Source organism: Ranitomeya variabilis, chromosome 2 (genome assembly GCF_051348905.1).
Source record: "Ranitomeya variabilis isolate aRanVar5 chromosome 2, aRanVar5.hap1, whole genome shotgun sequence".
NCBI classification, from domain to species: domain Eukaryota; kingdom Metazoa; phylum Chordata; class Amphibia; order Anura; family Dendrobatidae; genus Ranitomeya; species Ranitomeya variabilis.
In genome coordinates, this window is record NC_135233.1 from 252,115,831 (window position 1) to 252,134,471 (window position 18,641).

Sequence of the window (18,641 nt, forward strand, 5' to 3'; positions counted from 1 at the left end):
TGCTGTCCACCATAGTGTTAAATATTTCCCATTATTCACACTTACGCACGTGTTTTAGCAGCCCTCCCCCTTCCCCTTGTTCATACAGCAGTCACGCATGCGCAGCACAACACAGCGCTCACTCCTGACCCCTAACATTCCAGCTGCTCTGCGCAACCGCGGCTCTGTTTACTGCAACCACATGACCGCATGATGCGGCGGGTCACATGACCTGCCTCCAGGGCGCATTTATACCCGGAAGTAGCGCTGTTTTTTCAGCGACTCTCGGCTGTACCGGCTTCTCAGCGCCTCCTGGACCTGGACGTATCAGGTAATAAACAGGGCTTTAGGCACTACAATTTATCACTCCATGCACGATACTAAGGCTAGGTTCAGATTGCGTTAGTGCAATCCATTTAGCGCGAGCGCTAGCGGATTGCGCTAACGCAATGTCTTTTTCGGGGCCGCGTTCAGGGGTCGCGTTAACGTCCCCGCTCTCGCAGATCCCCGATCTGCGAGAGCAGGGAACGGACCTCTGGCGCGCCGCGGACGCTGCAAGCAGCGTCCGAGGCGCGCTACAAATGACCGGCACATCGCTAGCGCGTGCCGAAAATGACACGCGCTAGCAATGCGCTGTAACATTGCCGGCAATGGGAGCGCTAACGGACGCGGTGCACGGCGTTAATTTCGCCGTGCAACGCTGTCCGTTAGCGCTATCCCATTAACGCAATGGGAACCTAGCCTTAGGGATGTTTCCCACTGTGCATGTATCTTCTAGCGCCAGTTCCCCACAGCGGTGCTCTCGCCTCCTTAGTGCGCCCGCTCTAGTATACCTCCCAGGATCCTCCAGGTAACTACTTTAAGTTCTCCATACACATTACCCTTTCCTCCGCGGCTTCGCTGTGAGTAGTAACCATCTGCCCTCATCATACTTCCCAGGTCTAATTGCCCGGTTACGTCTGTGCGCAGGCCACTTGGGCCTATACATTACGCTGCCTTGCTTCCAGGTACTATGTATATATTTTGGGGCATGCTTTACAGCACTATTGCTTACACTGTGCTAGCAGCACTCCAAGTACTGGATACTACCCTTTCATCTGGCCACTCTTCCATACATGATGGCGTTTATACATATTGGCTTTGTTATATAATTTTTGGCTGGTACAGGCTTTTAGGCTCACGATTTCACTTTTCCTTTATAGGTACTCACTGTGCACTTCTGTTCCCATTGCCACGACTAAGCTCTCGGCGATACCTGCTACTCAGTATCCTTTGGGGCAGTGAGGTTCAGTTATGTAGTCTTTGGATAAATTTAGTACAGTATATAGTTCATGCCATACCTCATGTTCTTTTTTCTTATCCACGCTCACAGTTTTCATCTTAGCTTGAGAACTTCACGACTCACGAAGCACGTCTGGATTCGTCCCGACCGTCACGGTTGTCACTTATCGTTTTTTCATATGATATATTTATTCCAAACAGCATCTATTGGATTTTGATTCATTTTACCTATGTGCATATACTGGTCTTTTGTACGTAATTTAAATTGTATAACATGTGGTTTTTCTATATATTATGTATTTCAGTTTCATATGAGATGTTTCTGATGAAGGTCTTGTGACCGAAAACGTTTAAAATCATTTATCATTGAACTGGTTGCACTAATAAACGAAAAAGTTATTTTCATCATGCAAAAAGAACTTCTGAGTGCCAAGTTATTATTTATTTATTGACGGGTTGGAAACCTTACTTGAGCACCACCCAGGACCCTCGAGTGCCGTGTGTAACTTATATTTCAAAGAATGGAGGCATCATCTGCAAGGAGCGGCACAACAGATCATAGTGCTAACTGACCATCGCAATTTAGAGTTCCTTAGATCCGCTAGATGTCTTTCTCCTCGTCAGGCTCGTTGGAACTTATTTTTAAATCAATTTAACTTTGTTATCTCGTACAGTCCAGGTTCTTGTAATGGGAAGGCTGATGCTTTATCCCGAATCCATGCTGCGGATTCCGTACCTGGAGCCCCGTCCAAGACCATTCTATCTGATGCCAATTTCATCGGAGTTATCCACGATCAGGACTTGTGGAAGGATTGCAGGGAGGCCTATGATGGTGATGTATTTCTGGCCAACCCACCTGTGGATATTAATCTTGTCTTTAAGGGTGGCATGTGGTTCAGAGATCGACGTATCTACGTCCCTGAGGTCGTCCGTCTACAGATCCTCAAGTTGGTACATGACTCCAAGTTGGCTGGTCACAGGGGGGTACAGAAGACACAAGAGTTCCTGAGCCGATTCTTCTGGTGGCCAACTTGCCGGAAGGATACCAAGGACTATGTTCTCTCTTGCGAGGTATGTACTCGTTACAAGACTCCTCATGTGGCACCTACGGGTCTGCTACAAACATTACCTGTTCCGTCCCGCCCTTGGGGGTCTATATCAATGGACTTTATTGTGGAGCTGCCTACATCGGGGGGCATGAATACAATCATGGTGGTAGTTGATCGCCTGACTAAAGCTGCTCATTTTGTTCCGGGCACCGGCCTCCCCTCAGCTAAAGATACAGTGAACTTGGTTATACAGAATGTCTTTCGGTTGCATGGGGTTCCGGATGAGATCATCTCTGACCATGGAGTGCAGTTCACTTCAAGATTCTGGAAGGGGTTTTGCTCTGCACTCAATATTAATGTCTGTCTCTCTTCCGCTTACCATCCCCAGACAAATGATCAGACTGAGCGTACCAACCAGACGCTGGAACAATATCTAAGATGCTATGTCAGCCATCTCCAGGATGATTGGTTGGAGTTGCTGCCGTTAGCTGAATTTTCATATAACAATTCTCAGAGCGCCTCCACTAAATTTACACCTTTCTTTGCCAATCTGGGTTATCATCCGTGTATCTTACCTAGGTCTCCAATTAATTCTCCGGTTCCGGCAGTGGAGGAAAGGCTGACTGCGATGAGGCAAAATCTGGAGGTTCTGAAGGAATCCCTGACCACAGCTCAAGAACGTTATAAGAGATCGGCTGATAGATTCCGTAAACCTGCACCCATGTTCAAGGTAGGAGATTCCATGTGGTTAGCAACTAAGAATCTGAAGTTAAACGTTCCTTCACAAAAACTTGGGACAGAAATTCATTGGCCCTTTCAAGATCAACGGTATTGTGAGCTCTGTGGCCTGCCGGCTGAAGCTGCCTAGGACTATGAAGGTACACCCAGTTTTTCATGTATCTTTACTAAAGCCTGTATCTCCTAATACCTTCCAGGGACGTGTTGTGCCACCTCCGCAGCCTGTGGTAAATGATGGGCAAGAACAATTTGTGGTGGAGGAAATTGTTGATTCCAGGATTCGCAGGAATCGGCTCCAATATCTGATAAGATGGCAGGGATATCCCCCTGAGGAAGACTCTTGGGAACCTGTGGAAAACATCAATGCCCAACAGAAGATTTCTCGTTTTCATCAGAGATTCCTGAGAAACCAGGTCCAGGATCGTCCTGAGGCCGCTTCTAAGGAGGGAGTAATGTCAGGACTCTGAACATTTTTTATTACCTTTTTGTGCATTACTGCCCTTTTCCAAGATGGCGTCTTTGGTCTCATGTGCACTATGTCTTCCTGCTATAAAACTCCACCCCAGCCGTCAGTCTGTGCTAGAGTATTCTGCCTTGCATCCAGCTCCTGACCTCTGGTGACTCCCTGGCTATATACCTGCTCGTGTGAACCTGTGGGGTTATGCTGCTACTCTGCACTGAGTTCCTGCTGCATACACCAGTTCCAGTAATCCTCCTTCATCTGCTGCTCGTGTTTACTTCCATCTGCATTTGCTGGACATGTAAGTTGTTGCTGCTCTGCAAGAACCGGAGACTATTACCCAGACCTCCCTGGTTGAGCTAAGATTATTTGAACTGCCTTATAAGCATATCTATCTGTGTTTTGGACTAAGCAAGGACTTATTCGTCAAGTATCCTCAAGAATAATTGTGCTTCATAGACTTTCTGCGTGATTGCATTTTCCCCTGAAGTTTCCTATAGACTGCTGAGCTGCATTTGATATTTGCACCAAGTGTTGTGGACTTGAGTTTCTCTCTGCACCTGTTTGAATCACTGTGTGATAATATAGACTTTACCACTTATAAAACTGTGTCCTTTAGTTGTCTTGTTCCACGCAAAGAGTCTCCTGAGTTATCCCCTATAATTATTACACAGTTATATTCTTGTACATAGGGGCATATAGTAGTTATATTCTTGTACTTAGGGTGAAGTAGTCTAGTAGTTGTATTCTTCTACATAGTGGCAGTATTATAGTAGTTATTTTCTTGTACTTAGGGGGCAGTATTATAGTATTTATAGTCTTGTACATAAGAGGCAGTACTATAGTAGTTATATTCTTGCACATTGGGGCAGTATTATAGTAGTTATATTCTTGTACATAAGGGGTAGTATTATAGTAGTTATATTCCTGTATTTAGGGGGCACTATTATAGTAGTTATATTCTTGTATATAGGGGCAATATTATAGTAGTTATATTCTTATTCGTAGGGAGCAGTATTATAGTAGTTATCTTGTGTGCACATGATGCAGATTTAGTGCAGAATTAGTGCAGATCTGTAGCGGATTTTTCTGCTGCAGAAACGCTGCAGATCTGCACTGTGATTTACAGTACAATGTAAATCAATGTGAAAAAAAAAGCTGTGCACATGGTGCAGAAAAATCAGCGCAGAAACACTGCAGATTTCAAAGAAGTGCATGTCACTTCTTTTGTGCGTTTCTGCAGCGTTTCTGCACCGCTCCATTAATAGAAATCCGCAGTGGTAAAAACTGCACAAAATCCGCATCAATTCCACACAAAAAATGCACTAAAACCGCATAAAAAACGCATCAAAACCGCACCTGCAGATTCTGCCAGGAGATGCAGATTTAGTGCAGAAAATTCTGCACCACATTTCCTACGTGTGCACATAGCCTTATAGTGGATAGTATTATAGAGACCAGTTATCCCTTCCCCTCTTTTCAGCTCATAATGTGCATTACTTAGCAGCAGGTGCTCTCAGTGAGAAAAACAAGATAATCTTGTAGTTATGATACCTTTTAATAGCTAATAAAAATAAAATACATGATGTTACAAGCTTTCAAGACTTTTTAGGTTCCTTCCTCATCCATGGTGTAAAATTTTCTGAAGAAACACAAATATACAACAAACAATATGAAAGTTGTCATATTAAAATGCAATTTTACATCACAAAACACTGAAGAGTTTGGGAATACAAACTTATTAGAGTATTTGATTCCCTCCACACAGGACTAAAACTGTCAGGAGGATTTATGATGCAGATCTGAGGAATCTGCTTGAGAGACAGTGAGGGCACAGGTCTCTGATCTTTCTTGGATATTGAAACCAGGGGTGGACATTGACAGCTTGGGGCCCCTGTGCAAGAAACTTGTCTAGGCCCCCCTCCTTTTACGGCGACAAAGCTAACAGTTATATATCTTACATAGTCTCCTTTATTATGTATATTGTTGTCCCTTATTACACAGTGCCCTCTCCTGTTATGTACAGCATCATCCCTTACATATCGGATTATATACAGTAGAGCCATGTCTTTATTACATATGGTCCCGTCTTGTTACATGTATAATGCAATGACGGCTGATGGAGCATGGGAAAGCTTCTTTTCTAATGGAGGAGCTGATGGACTGGTTGTCTGGTAACCAGCTACTCCATCAGCAGTCATTTTATATCTAACAAGAGAGGGGACTATGTATTAAAAGAGGGTGCTGTGAATAACAAAAATATCAAGAACACACTATGTAAGAGACAGCACTGTACATAACAGCAGAGGGAGCTATATAATAAGGGACGGCACCATATATAACTACAGAGGATAGTGCGTAATAAGGGATGGTGTTAAACATAATAAAAGAGGAAACTATGTAGCTAAGGATGGTGTTATACATAAGTGAGTACACTACATACTAAGGGACTGTGCTATACATAATAAGTGCGTATACTATATACTAAGGGACTGTGCTATACATAAGTGAGTATACTATATACTAAGGGACTGTGCTATACATAACAAGCAAGTACACTATATACTAAGGGACTGTGCTATACATAAGTGAGTACACTATATACTAAGGGACTATGCTATACATAATAAGTGAATACACTATATACTAAGAGACTATGCTATACATAAGTATATACACTATATACTAATGGACTTTGTTATACATAATAAGTGAATACACTATATACTAAGGGACTGTACTAGTGCTATACATAATAAGGCTACATTCCTGTATCTGTGTGCAGTGTCGGTGACGTATTGAGCACGTCCTATTCTGATCCTCAAAATCGGATCAAAAGATCTCATTCTCAGATCCATGATTTTCATGTATGTATGAATGGCCCTATAAAATTCTATGAGTCCGTGTGCCGTCAGATAAAAAAAACCTGGAAGCAAATGTGAGAATGTAGGATAGGGAATTTTACAGATAAACATTATCACTCCACGTCACACAGTGGAAATACAGAATAATATTTACATCCAGGCATTTACCACTGACGTCTCATCTAATAAGAGCCACTCCTGTTTCTTCTCCATCTGGTCAGACCTTCACGTCGACATTCCCCAGCCACGACTCGTCTTGTCACAATGATCATCGCATCCCTGAAAATAACAAGGTCACATACATTGTATACATACATGTGTCTCCCCCAGAATACAAATATGTACCTCATCATTAAAAATATAAAGTGATAAGCAGCACTACTGTGCCCCCCATTACCTATAATCTCTGCCACCCAATAATATAAACTATTCAGTCTCTGACTCTCCCCAATTACCTGTAAGGCAATGTATGTACACTCGGAATAAGGCTTTACAGTACAAGCTAAGTGAATGAGATCCCTTAAGTCTCATGCACACGCTGCTTATTTTTTCCTTGCAGATTTGCAGCAGATGAAAATCTGCATATTGTCAATTCTTGCAGCGTATTTCACCCATACCAATGGGGAAAAAAAACCAAAAAGCATGGGAAAAATGTGGAAAAAAAAAATTATTTTACGCAACTTTCTTCCTGCCAACATATTAGGACATGCAGCAGAACTTTCTCCTGAAATCCTCAACGTGTGCACATAGCCTTAGTCCCTGTCATGTGTCCCTCTATTCATTATAAGTACTTGATAGCATCAAAATGAATTTGGGGGTGGGAGAAGACGCTATCATGTAATGAGCATCCTCAGCCACCTCAATTCATTAAAAGTCCCTGCCAGGGTCTTCTCCCACCTTTCAATTCATTATAAAGCGTCCTATGCACCTTATCCTATGCACACTATCAGGGGCTTAGCACCCTCCTCCACCACTCAATTCAATTTACATCTTTATCTAATGTCCTCCTCTCCCTCCCCTGTTCATAAGTCAATTATAAGCCCCCCTTCCTCCCATGCCAATTCCCCACATTCCTCATTGACTTCCCCTCACATCCCATCATTTCCCTCTCACCACCCTCATCATTGCACTCTCCAACACCCTCATCATTGCCCTCTCCACCACCCTCATCATTGCCCTCTCCATCACCCTCATCATTGCCCTCTCCACCACCCTCATCATTGCCCTCTCCATCACTCCCCATCATTTCCCTCTCCACCACTCCCATCATTGCCCTCTCCACCACTCCCATCATTGCCCTCTCCACCACCCTCATCACTGCACTCCCCATCACCTCCATCATTGCCCTCCCCCATCATCTCCATCACTGCCTTCTCCCCCACCCCCTCATTGCCCTCTCCACCATCCAAATCATTGTCCTCCCCACCACCCCAATCATTTTTCTCCCCATCACCTCCATCATTGCTCTCTCCACCCCCATCATTGCCCTCCCCATCACCTCCATCACTGCACTCCCCATCACCTCCATCACTGCCCTCCCCATCACCTCCATCACTGCCCTCCCCCATCATCCACATCATTGCCATCTCCCCCACTCCCATCACTGCCATCTCCACCACCCCAATCATTGTTCTCTCCAACCACCTCCATCATTTCCCTCTCCACCATCTCAATAATTGTCCTCCCTATCACCTACATCATTGCCTTCACCACTCCAATCACTGTACTCCCCACCACCTCCATCACTGCCCTCTCCACCACCCAAATCGTTGCCCTCCCCATTACCTCCATCATTGTTCTCCCCCACCACCTCCATCATTGCCCTCTCCACCACCCCAATCATTGTTCTCCCCATCACCTCCATCATTGCCCTCTCCACCACCCCAATCATTGTTCTCCCCATCACCTCCATCATTGCCCTCTCCACCACCCCAATCATTGTTCTCCCCATCACCTCCATCATTGCCCTCTCCACCACCCCAATCATTGCCCTTCCCATTACCTCCATCATTGCCCTCTCCACCACCCCAATTATAGTTCTTCCCATCACCATCACCCCAATGATTGTTTTCCCTACCACCTCCATCATTGCTCTCGCCACCACCTGCAAGGTTGCCCTCTCCACCACCTCCATCACTGCCTTCTCCTCCACCACCTCCATCATCATTGCCTTCTCCACCACCGTCCCTAACAATTTCCACATACACACACACCTCCATCATTGCTCTCTCCACCACCTCTACGATTGGCTTCTCCCCACCTCCATCATTGCCTTCTCCCCTCACCTCCATCACTTCCTTCTCCACCTCCATCATTGCCCTCTCCACCACTCCAATTATTGCCCTCCCCATCACCTCCATCATTGCCCTCTCCACCACACCAATCACTGTTCTCCCCATCACCATCACCCCAATCATTGTTTTCCCTACCACCTCCATCATTGCTCTCGCCACCACCTGCAAGGTTGCCCTTTCCACCACCTCCATCATTGCCTTCTCCCCTCACCTCCATCACTGCCTTCTCCACCTCCACCCTCAACATTGCCTGCCTGCATGCCTGCCTACACACCCACACACAGATACATACACACACCTCTCCGCACGTTCACACACACACAGCAATGCTCACCTCTCCGCACGCTCCCCCGCAGCATCTTCATCACCAGCAGCTTCCTCTATCTAACACAGCCGAGCGCTGAATGATGACATCATCCAGCCGCGCTGCTGTGTCAGACAGGAAACGTGGCCAGCAAGCAGGATGGTTCACTACAGCTCCACTTCGCAAATGGAAGCAGAGCTGCAGGGATCGATCCCTAGCCACCGCACATGAGGGCAATCTAGCTAGGGGCCCCCTGAACCTCGGGGCCGCAGAAACAGGCCAGATTGCCCTCAATGATAGCCGCCCTGCAAGGGTCCCCCTCCACCTCTGGTGCGTTTGAACGGGCTGCACATGCGCTATGTCCGCCCCCTGACTGAGACCATAAAACTTTCACACCACTAACCTACTCCAATTAAGGATTCAGTCTCTGAGCTCAGTTTGTTTATTTATTTAAATGCCTATTTATCATGCCATGTCTGTCGTTCTTTCTCTTTTGTTGTTGTTTTTTATTATTTTGTGTGCATTTATTTGTGTTTCTTCAAAAACTTTGTTACACCATGCTGGAGGAAAGTCTGGAAAGCTTGCTTTGTAACATAATTTATTTTATTTTTGTTAGACATTAAAAGGCATAATAACTACAAGATTTTCTTGTTTTTCTCACTGAGAGCATTCTTTTTTTCAACTGGCTAACACGGTACCAAACCCCCTTGTTTTCTTTCAGCAGAGGGTGGTATTACACTCAGCAGCACATCTGCCCTTCACCCTGAGGCAAGCTGCTATATAGGGTTATTCCTCTCGTGACTGCAGCATGACTGATATAGTTGGAGGATTACAATCTCTGATAGAAGGAAGTGATATCTTCAGACATTCTTTCACAAATATTCTATGAAACATTAAAGATAAGATTCTGCTTTGGTATATGAAGAAATCAGGAACATAATACCACACAGTTACACATGAGAATTTCTGTCAGTTTGTCATGCAGGGTTCTGGGAAAGCTGGGAGGCCAGCAGAGCACTGTAATGGCAGCCATATTGTTTGTAAAAATCAGATACCGTATCCCATGGCTCCAGCTGCATCCAGACATCAATAAAAGGCTTGTTTCTATGAAGCAGGCAGTGTGCTGGCATTTCCACCCTCTCATTGCCTTGTTACCAGGGCGGCCGTATCACAATGTCATTGTACAGAGGCTTTCGCACCCGTGCCCTCTATGCCCGATCAGGCCAAAAAAACAAGACACAAAAGTTTAGCGACATCTGCAAAGCATCACTGATCCCCTTACACAATTGGAGGCTGCGTAATTCATTTATTAGGGGCTATGCTGGCAGCCGCCATTCTTGGAACAGGCAGATCAGGGGCCCGAATGATGCCAAGAAACCATGCCAGCAAAAAGCACAATAGTACGGGAGAGGCAGATCGATGCCATGGTCCCTGCTAAAAAACATGTTGTCAGTAAACAATCCTGCACTTTTAATTTTACCTTTTTTTTGCAGAAACCAGTCAACAAGTTGCTGTTAACAGATCCATCATTCTGACTAGGCTTTTAACACAGTGAGCATAATGGGCTTGTAAACAGCCGATCATTAATACTTGTGCTGTCATTACTCCATTTATAGAGTCAAATCAAGGAAAATGGTTCCATCAACAGCAACTTGTTGACAGTTTCTAAAACAGTTTGTCTTTCTCCACTAATCAGAGTGAATGTAAATAAAAATTGGGGTTTGACACGAGCAGTGGAAGAAGAGACCGTAGATGGAGAGCGAGGCACCTTGTGAAGATGTCGTACGCAGAGAGTGGTCCCTTTGTACCCTGCAGAATTCCACAGGCGAAACATCATGGGTTTCCTCCTCCGCCTTCTCTTAGATTCTCACACAAGAGGGTTCATCCTATGAAAAGGATCTTTGATAAAAAGGGGTTAATGTGTCATTTAGGCTGAGGCACAGACAGAGGTGTCGCCGGTTGGCGGCATTGTGTGCTGCTCTATCCAAACCACAACCTTTCCCTCGTATGTGACGCAAGACATTGGAGCCCATTGATCTCCCGGGGATCTTCTGATATTCACCCTCCTGTAAGTCTTCTCTGCCTTATAGCAAAGCAACGGAGGTCACGTAGGCGGAGACATGACTTATCTTAAAGAGTCAGCGGCGGGGGCTAGACTAATCTTACTCATATCTCAGAAGAGGAAGGAGAACCAACATGTTCAGGGGGTGCGGACATCCTACCATGTGCCTTATGGGAGGTCTAATAGGGAAAATTTTGCCAAGCCTTAGCTTCAACCCCCCTCCACTGAAGGCCTCTGGCCAAGACAACCAATGTCCTACTTTGCACTGATGAATGGAAAGAACCCCGAAACAGATGTGAGCAAATGGAGGTTCTGGTTTGGTTTTAGGCAATATGATCCAGAAGAGCTTAGCCCCACCCACATGACTCTTTAGAAATAAGGCACTTCCATGTTTTTTTTAGTTAAGAGTCAGGTTTCCAGCTATGTCTTACGTGATCTCCATTGATTTACAGAAAATCAGTGGACCCCCTACTAGTCTCATGTTCCTAAGACATGTGACCTACAGTAGTCATTACGGAGGACAGAACGGCACTGTCCAGGTTCAGAACTGCCATGGGTAGAGGACTCACTTTACAGCATTGTTGCACAGAAGATAAACAGAGGCATTACTTTGAAATCAGAGTATGTGCGCATTTACGTAGCGACGCATGCAATGCAGCTCCAATAGGGGCACCCTGCACCCATTATATACGTCATGCAGAAAAACTCTTCCAGTCCTCAAAGATTTACAAGTTATTAAACAGTTAATAGGATTACAGGGAAATCTCTGCTTTTCTTTGGACACTTGCTGCCATGGTAAGGAATCCTCTTAGCGTGAAGAACACTATTATACCTTTACCACATTTTCTTGGAGAAGCGGTGACAGGCGGGTTTATGAATGGAAATTTCCTCGAGTGACTAATGAGTGCAGGTAATTAGTGCACATAATTACAGAAGGGTCTGAGCGGCCTGACACCCACAGGCGCCTAACCAGACAATTCCGAGACAGCAGGTAAGAGACTGTCACTAGTCGCAGGATTACAGGTTCCCTCAAGAAAAGACATGGTGGCCCAAACTGGTCAGAGAAACCAATCAAAAGCCACAGTTCACTCCTGACTTGGATAGCCAGGTGCTTCCCCATCAGCGCCACCTGCAGGTGACATGTTGATTTACATGAGGGTAATGTACAAAGTCGCTCTTGGACAGCTGTTGCCATAGCAGGGTCCGGAGCTGAGGAGCCCCTCTATAATGGCCATCTACTGCAATGGTGAAAGACCAGACATTTAAAGGGACATTGTGAAAATGTAAGCGCATTATTATAGACGGAACACAGTGATATAAGAGGAGCGTTAAAACACGGAAATCACCACGAAGCTCCGACAGGTTTCCTTATTGATATGACAACACATAGGTGTGCGAGTGACGAATGTTCAGCTGAGCGCGCACCGCACACGTCATACACCCTGTGATAAGAGCCCGATAAAGAAAGCAAAGACTGCGTGTACCGCAAGCAAGAATCCATCAAGGACATGAGGAAGGATAGTAATACACTAATCAATATGTATACACCGAAGGTACAGGAGACACTGTTCCCCAAAACTAAAGCCCCATACACATTAGACTAAAGTCGTCCAAACGCCAATATCAGCGAGCTCAGCAGTCATTCTAATGTGTATGGGGACCTTCCCACTGCCCTCCCAGAGACTATGTTGAGGAAGATGAGGATCTGGCAAGTCTGATCTCGAAATGCCAATCCTTTTATTCTCGGCAAGATAAGACATCACAAGAGATGTCAAGAGCTTCTCTCAGAGAGCACAGAAGCCTTCAGCAGAGCTAAACACTCCTGTCTATGGAGGAATCAGGAGACAACAGTCAGCCAAACCATAGTTATCCAACCACGATCTACAGTGTATGGGGGTTTCAGACTGCCTACAAGCCAGAAACGACTAAAAACATAAATACTATAATACTGACCCTATGTACAAGAATATACCTACTATAATATTGCCCCCATGTACAATAATATAACTACTATAATACTGCCCCTATATACAAGAATATAACTACTATAATACTGCCCCTATATACAAGAATATAACTACTATAATACTGCCTCTATATACAAGAATATAACTACTATAATACTGCCCCTATGTACAAGAATATAACTACTATAATACTGCTTCTATGTACAAGCATGTAACTGCTATAAGACTTCCCTAGGTAAAATGTCCTATGACTATTTACCACTCAGACACCTCATTATATGGACTTTTTATCCTCATGTATCTAGTCCTGAGTATCTCAGTTATGTGACCGAAGTCCATAGAGCAGACAGATTCTCATCGCTTCTTCCCAGCACCGTCCTCGGCACATTGGACTCACCTTTGAGCTTGCTATATCAAAACAGAAGGCAGCATCATGTTACCTGTCTTGTTCAGAGCTCCCCCACTCCTATATTGCGGTGTGATTATTGGGACAGGACCGGTCGGGTGGTAACCCCACTGAGTACTGCAGTGACATCATTAAGTTTGGGCAGAATTCCCTTTCTGCAGTTTTCACTTGGCGCTCTCTGAATTCTCACTGCCCTTGGGGTTCAGTGTGATTTATGTCATGTACATGTTAGTAGTACAGAGACGACACACCCAAGCAATAGAGAATTGGCGCAGTCGGCAGATGTAACTGGGAAGGAAATGATTATGTGTTCTACTTCACTTCTATAGTTGCTTCTACTCTAGTCACAGCAGAAGCTGCATTTATTCTACCGCTGCTCACGGAAATAAACTGCAGTTTTGCAAGCTAAAAATGAGCCCTAAACTACAGAAGCTCTTACGCTAGCAGAAACATTTTGAAAGCAGCTCTGGATGTAACTGGAGAGGACACATAATGCAATATCAGCATAAAAGTAAATTTATGTAAAGTCATGTTAATTTATGCAACTGCTTTTCAAATGTGGAATTACCCTCTAAGGAGGATCCTTCTATCCAGGCGAAAAAATAAAGAAAAATCACTTGTTACATAGAAAAATATTTAGGATTGAGAGTCCTAAGTGGTTGAGCAAGCTATGGAGACTCCTCAGGTCTCTTCATCAGAAGAATTCTTCAGATTTTGTGTTATTCTATGCCTGATGAAGAGATTTGAGGAGTCTCGAAAGCTTGCAATTTGTTACCATCTTTTCAGTTAGCCATTAAAAGGTATCAACCACTGAGGACACTCAATATCAACCACTGAGGACTCTCAATATCAACCACTGAGGACTCTCAATATCAACCACTGAGGACTCTCAATATCAACCACTGAGGACTCTCAAATCTAAATATTTTTCTAACTACTGGCTAACACGGTACCAAGATATATCTATATCTATCTATCTATCTATCTATCTATCTATCTATCTATCTATCTATCTATCTATCTATCTTTCCTGTTATATATAAGATACTCGAGAAGAGAAAGGGTTATATTCTCACAGATAAGATTTTTTCCACTAATACATGAATCACCCTCTGCAGCAGAGACTCGCAGTGATCAGCCAGCACCAGCAGCCTCCTGTTATGTCAGGATCAGACATGTGAGCCCACTGGGAAATAACACATGCCCCCGAGGTCTGTATGACCACCCTGATGGCTCATTCAGCAGAAATATAACACATAGGTCTGCCCTGGATACAAAGCGCCAGTGCTGGGTGAGCCGTGTGGTCACTTCACATCCAGGAGATCCGACTATGGCTACTTTCACACTTGCGTTTTTAGCAATCCGTAGTTTTGGGAAAAAACGGATCCTGCAAATGTGCCCGCAGGATGCGTTTTTTCCCATAGACTTGTATTAGCAACAGATCGTGACGGATGGCCACAAGTCGCGTCCGTCGTGCAACGGATCCGTCGTGTTTTGGCAGACCGTCGGCACGAAAAAACGTTCAAGTGAACGTTTTTTGTCTGTCACGTCCGCCATTATCTACCGTGCGTGCGCGGCCGAAACTCTGCCCCCTCCTCCCCGGAATTTAGACTGGGCAGCGGATGCGTTGAAAAACTGCATCCGCTGCCCACGTCATGCATAAATTTCACAATGTGCATCGGGACGTTGTCCGGACACATAGCGACAGACCCGTACCGACGCTAGTGTGAAAGTAGCCTATCATGTACTGTAATAAATTAGCTATTACTGCTGACAACCGGGCTGTATATCGAGTGTGAGGGGTTGTCAGCCCCGCCCCCTGTTGATGGCCTCACTGATATAAGGACGTGTGATCAGACACCTTATATAACAGCACCGGCTCATCGTCTATTACTGCTGACAACCAGTCTGTATATCGAGTGTGAGGGGTTGTCAGCCCCGCCCCCTGTTGATGGCCTCACTGATATAAGGACGTGTGATCAGACACCTTATATAACAGCACCGGCTCATCGTCTATTACTGCTGACAACCGGGCTGTATATCCTGTGTGAGGGGTTGTCAGCCCCGCCCCCTGTTGATGGCCTCACTGATATAAGGACGTGTGATCAGACACCTTATATAACAGCACCGGTTCATCGTCTATTACTGCTGACAACCAGTCTGTATATCGAGTGTGAGGGGTTGTCAGCCCCGCCCCCTGTTGATGGCCTCACTGATATAAGGACGTGTGATCAGACACCTTATATAACAGCACCGGCTCATCGTCTATTACTGCTGACAACCAGTCTGTATATCCTGTGTGAGGGGTTGTCAGCCCCGCCCCCTGTTGATGGCCTCACTGATATAAGGACGTGTGATCAGACACCTTATATAACAGCACCGGCTCATCGTCTATTACTGCTGACAACCAGTCTGTATATCCTGTGTGAGGGGTTGTCAGCCCCGCCCCCTGTTGATGGCCTCACTGATATAAGGACGTGTGATCAGACACCTTATATAACAGCACCGGCTCATCGTCTATTACTGCTGACAACCAGTCTGTATATCCTGTGTGAGGGGTTGTCAGCCCCGCCCCCTGTTGATGACATCACTGATATAAAACTTTTCTATATATCCAGGAACTGTAAGGATTTACGCTACACCTGATACATCCACATCATACATCACAGACAGATTTGGGGTACAAGTGGAGGAGAGACGACAACAGAGGAAGTTGTAGTGACGATTTATTGGTTGTCAAATTTTCTGGAAATTGATGTTAAAGAAAAATTCACTTAAAGGAGCCCATCCTCCAAATAAGAGACTCGCCTCTGGTAATAGGCCCTGTTCACAAGCACATGGGAAGTCATACGGCACAGTGCTGACCTCATTTGGGGTCGCACCGATGAGATCTGAAGTGTAGGCTAGACCCCTACAGGAAACCAGAAAACAGCAGCACATCCCTGTACTACCATGGCACCACCGTGTGCCCGGACCGTCTCCTGCGGATCTGTGCCACCGCCACATTCGGCTGCTGCATATAACGTAATAATGCATTTTTGGAGTCCCCATAAATAATAATGCCACTTAATTGCCCCCTTAACAAGTAATTGTGTCTAAGAGCTCTGGTAGAGCGGAGCAGGCATACATGTGCCACTGGTTAGCGACCCCCCATTTCAGCACTTCCTATAGATATGCCATACGTCTAAGATTTGAGCACTCCTCTAATAAATAACAGCTGTTTATAATTGATTGCTTTGGACTAGGTCAGGTTTGATATGAGGCCCACTGCTGTGATAATTGGGGGCTTACCCATAATCAATAGCATGTGATATCGCAATTCTTTTTAAAGGCGCCATACACTTAAAAGCCTAATTCCACGCTTATTACGTAATGGCCGACACCACGGAGGGGCGAGTGTGGATCGCTGCCCCGCTATAGATCTGATCACTCTCAGACACAGCAATTCTACTGATGGAGATGCAAATTAAGCTATTCTGGGAAAGTGGAGCCTCCCTATAAGTGCGGGTCTAAGCCTAGCCTCCATATATCAAATGACCACAATGTATATTTAGGCCTAATTTTAGTCCCAATGTCCACGGGTCACATAGAGAGCGGCAATGAGGGTGAGGTTAGGAAAGTAACGCACGCCCTAATTACAGGTCCTGGTATCTAATGAGCAATGACAATACCCCACAATCACTGAGCAATCTCTGGACCACACACAGGACAGGAGCAACTGGGAACGGCACAGAAATCTCCAGTCTCTGCAGACAATCAGACACAGTCCCATGTCAGCCAGATCTGACCTCTGAACCCATAAGAACCTACAGCAATATACAGTCAATTATTAGACCAGTAGAGTGTATGCACATTATCTTGGCTCCAACCAGACAACCTCCGGAGCAGAACTCCTGTCCGCAACCTCCGGAGCAGAACTCCTGTCCGCAACCTCCGGAGCAGAACTCCTGTCCGCAACCTCCGGAGCAGAACTCCTGTCCGCAACCTCCGGAGCAGAACTCCTGTCCGCAACCTCCGGAGCAGAACTCCTGTCCGCAACCTCCGGAGCAGAACTCCTGTCCGCAACCTCCGGAGCAGAACTCCTGTCCGCAACCTCCGGAGCAGAACTCCTGTCCGCAACCTCCGGAGCAGAACTCCTGTCCGCAACCTCCGGAGCAGAACTCCTGTCCGCAACCTCCGGAGCAGAACTCCTGTCCGCAACCTCCGGAGCAGAACTCCTGTCCGCAACCTCCGGAGCAGAACTCCTGTCCGCAACCTCCGGAGCAGAACTCCTGTCCGCAACCTCCGGAGCAGAACTCCTGTCCGCAACCTCCGGAGCAGAACTCCTGTCCGCAACCTCCGGAGCAGAACTCCTGTCCGCAACCTCCGGAGCAGAACTCCTGTCCGCAACCTCCGGAGCAGAACTCCTGTCCGCAACCTCCGGAGCAGAACTCCTGTCCGCAACCTCCGGAGCAGAACTCCTGTCCGCAACCTCCGGAGCAGAACTCCTGTCCGCAACCTCCGGAGCAGAACTCCTGTCCGCAACCTCCGGAGCAGAACTCCTGTCCGCAACCTCCGGAGCAGAACTCCTGTCCGCAACCTCCGGAGCAGAACTCCTGTCCGCAACCTCCGGAGCAGAACTCCTGTCCGCAACCTCCGGAGCAGAACTCCTGTCCGCAACCTCCGGAGCAGAACTCCTGTCCGCAACCTCCGGAGCAGAACTCCTGTCCGCAACCTCCGGAGCAGAACTCCTGTCCGCAACCTCCGGAGCAGAACTCCTGTCCGCAACCTCCGGAGCAGAACTCCTGTCCGCAACCTCCGGAGCAGAACTCCTGTCCGCAACCTCCGGAGCAGAACTCCTGTCCGCAACCTCCGGAGCAGAACTCCTGTCCGCAACCTCCGGAGCAGAACTCCTGTCCGCAACCTCCGGAGCAGAACTCCTGTCCGCAACCTCCGGAGCAGAACTCCTGTCCGCAACCTCCGGAGCAGAACTCCTGTCCGCAACCTCCGGAGCAGAACTCCTGTCCGCAACCTCCGGAGCAGAACTCCTGTCCGCAACCTCCGGAGCAGAACTCCTGTCCGCAACCTCCGGAGCAGAACTCCTGTCCGCAACCTCCGGAGCAGAACTCCTGTCCGCAACCTCCGGAGCAGAACTCCTGTCCGCAACCTCCGGAGCAGAACTCCTGTCCGCAACCTCCGGAGCAGAACTCCTGTCCGCAACCTCCGGAGCAGAACTCCTGTCCGCAACCTCCGGAGCA

General features: G+C 46.5%; 1 protein-coding gene across 5 annotated transcripts in view; it reads right to left on the reverse strand.

The window, feature by feature from the left end:
• The window catches only part of LOC143805362 (dual specificity testis-specific protein kinase 1-like), a 58,566-nt gene that overhangs the window by 29,851 nt on the left and 10,074 nt on the right, over positions 1-18,641 (reverse strand). Inside the window, exon 2 of one of the 5 annotated variants that reach the window (XM_077284608.1) lies at positions 6,540-6,650. The exons of 2 other annotated variants lie outside the window; for them this stretch is intronic. Coding sequence is in view for 1 of the 3 variants with exons in the window: in XM_077284605.1 (XP_077140720.1) it covers positions 6,526-6,535 (10 nt within the window). In the remaining 2 variants the exon portion in view is untranslated. Of the gene's footprint in view, positions 1-6,525; positions 6,651-13,438; positions 13,602-18,641 lie in introns of those variants that run through there. 2 more of the 5 variants (XM_077284605.1, XM_077284610.1) reach the window with 2 other exon arrangements.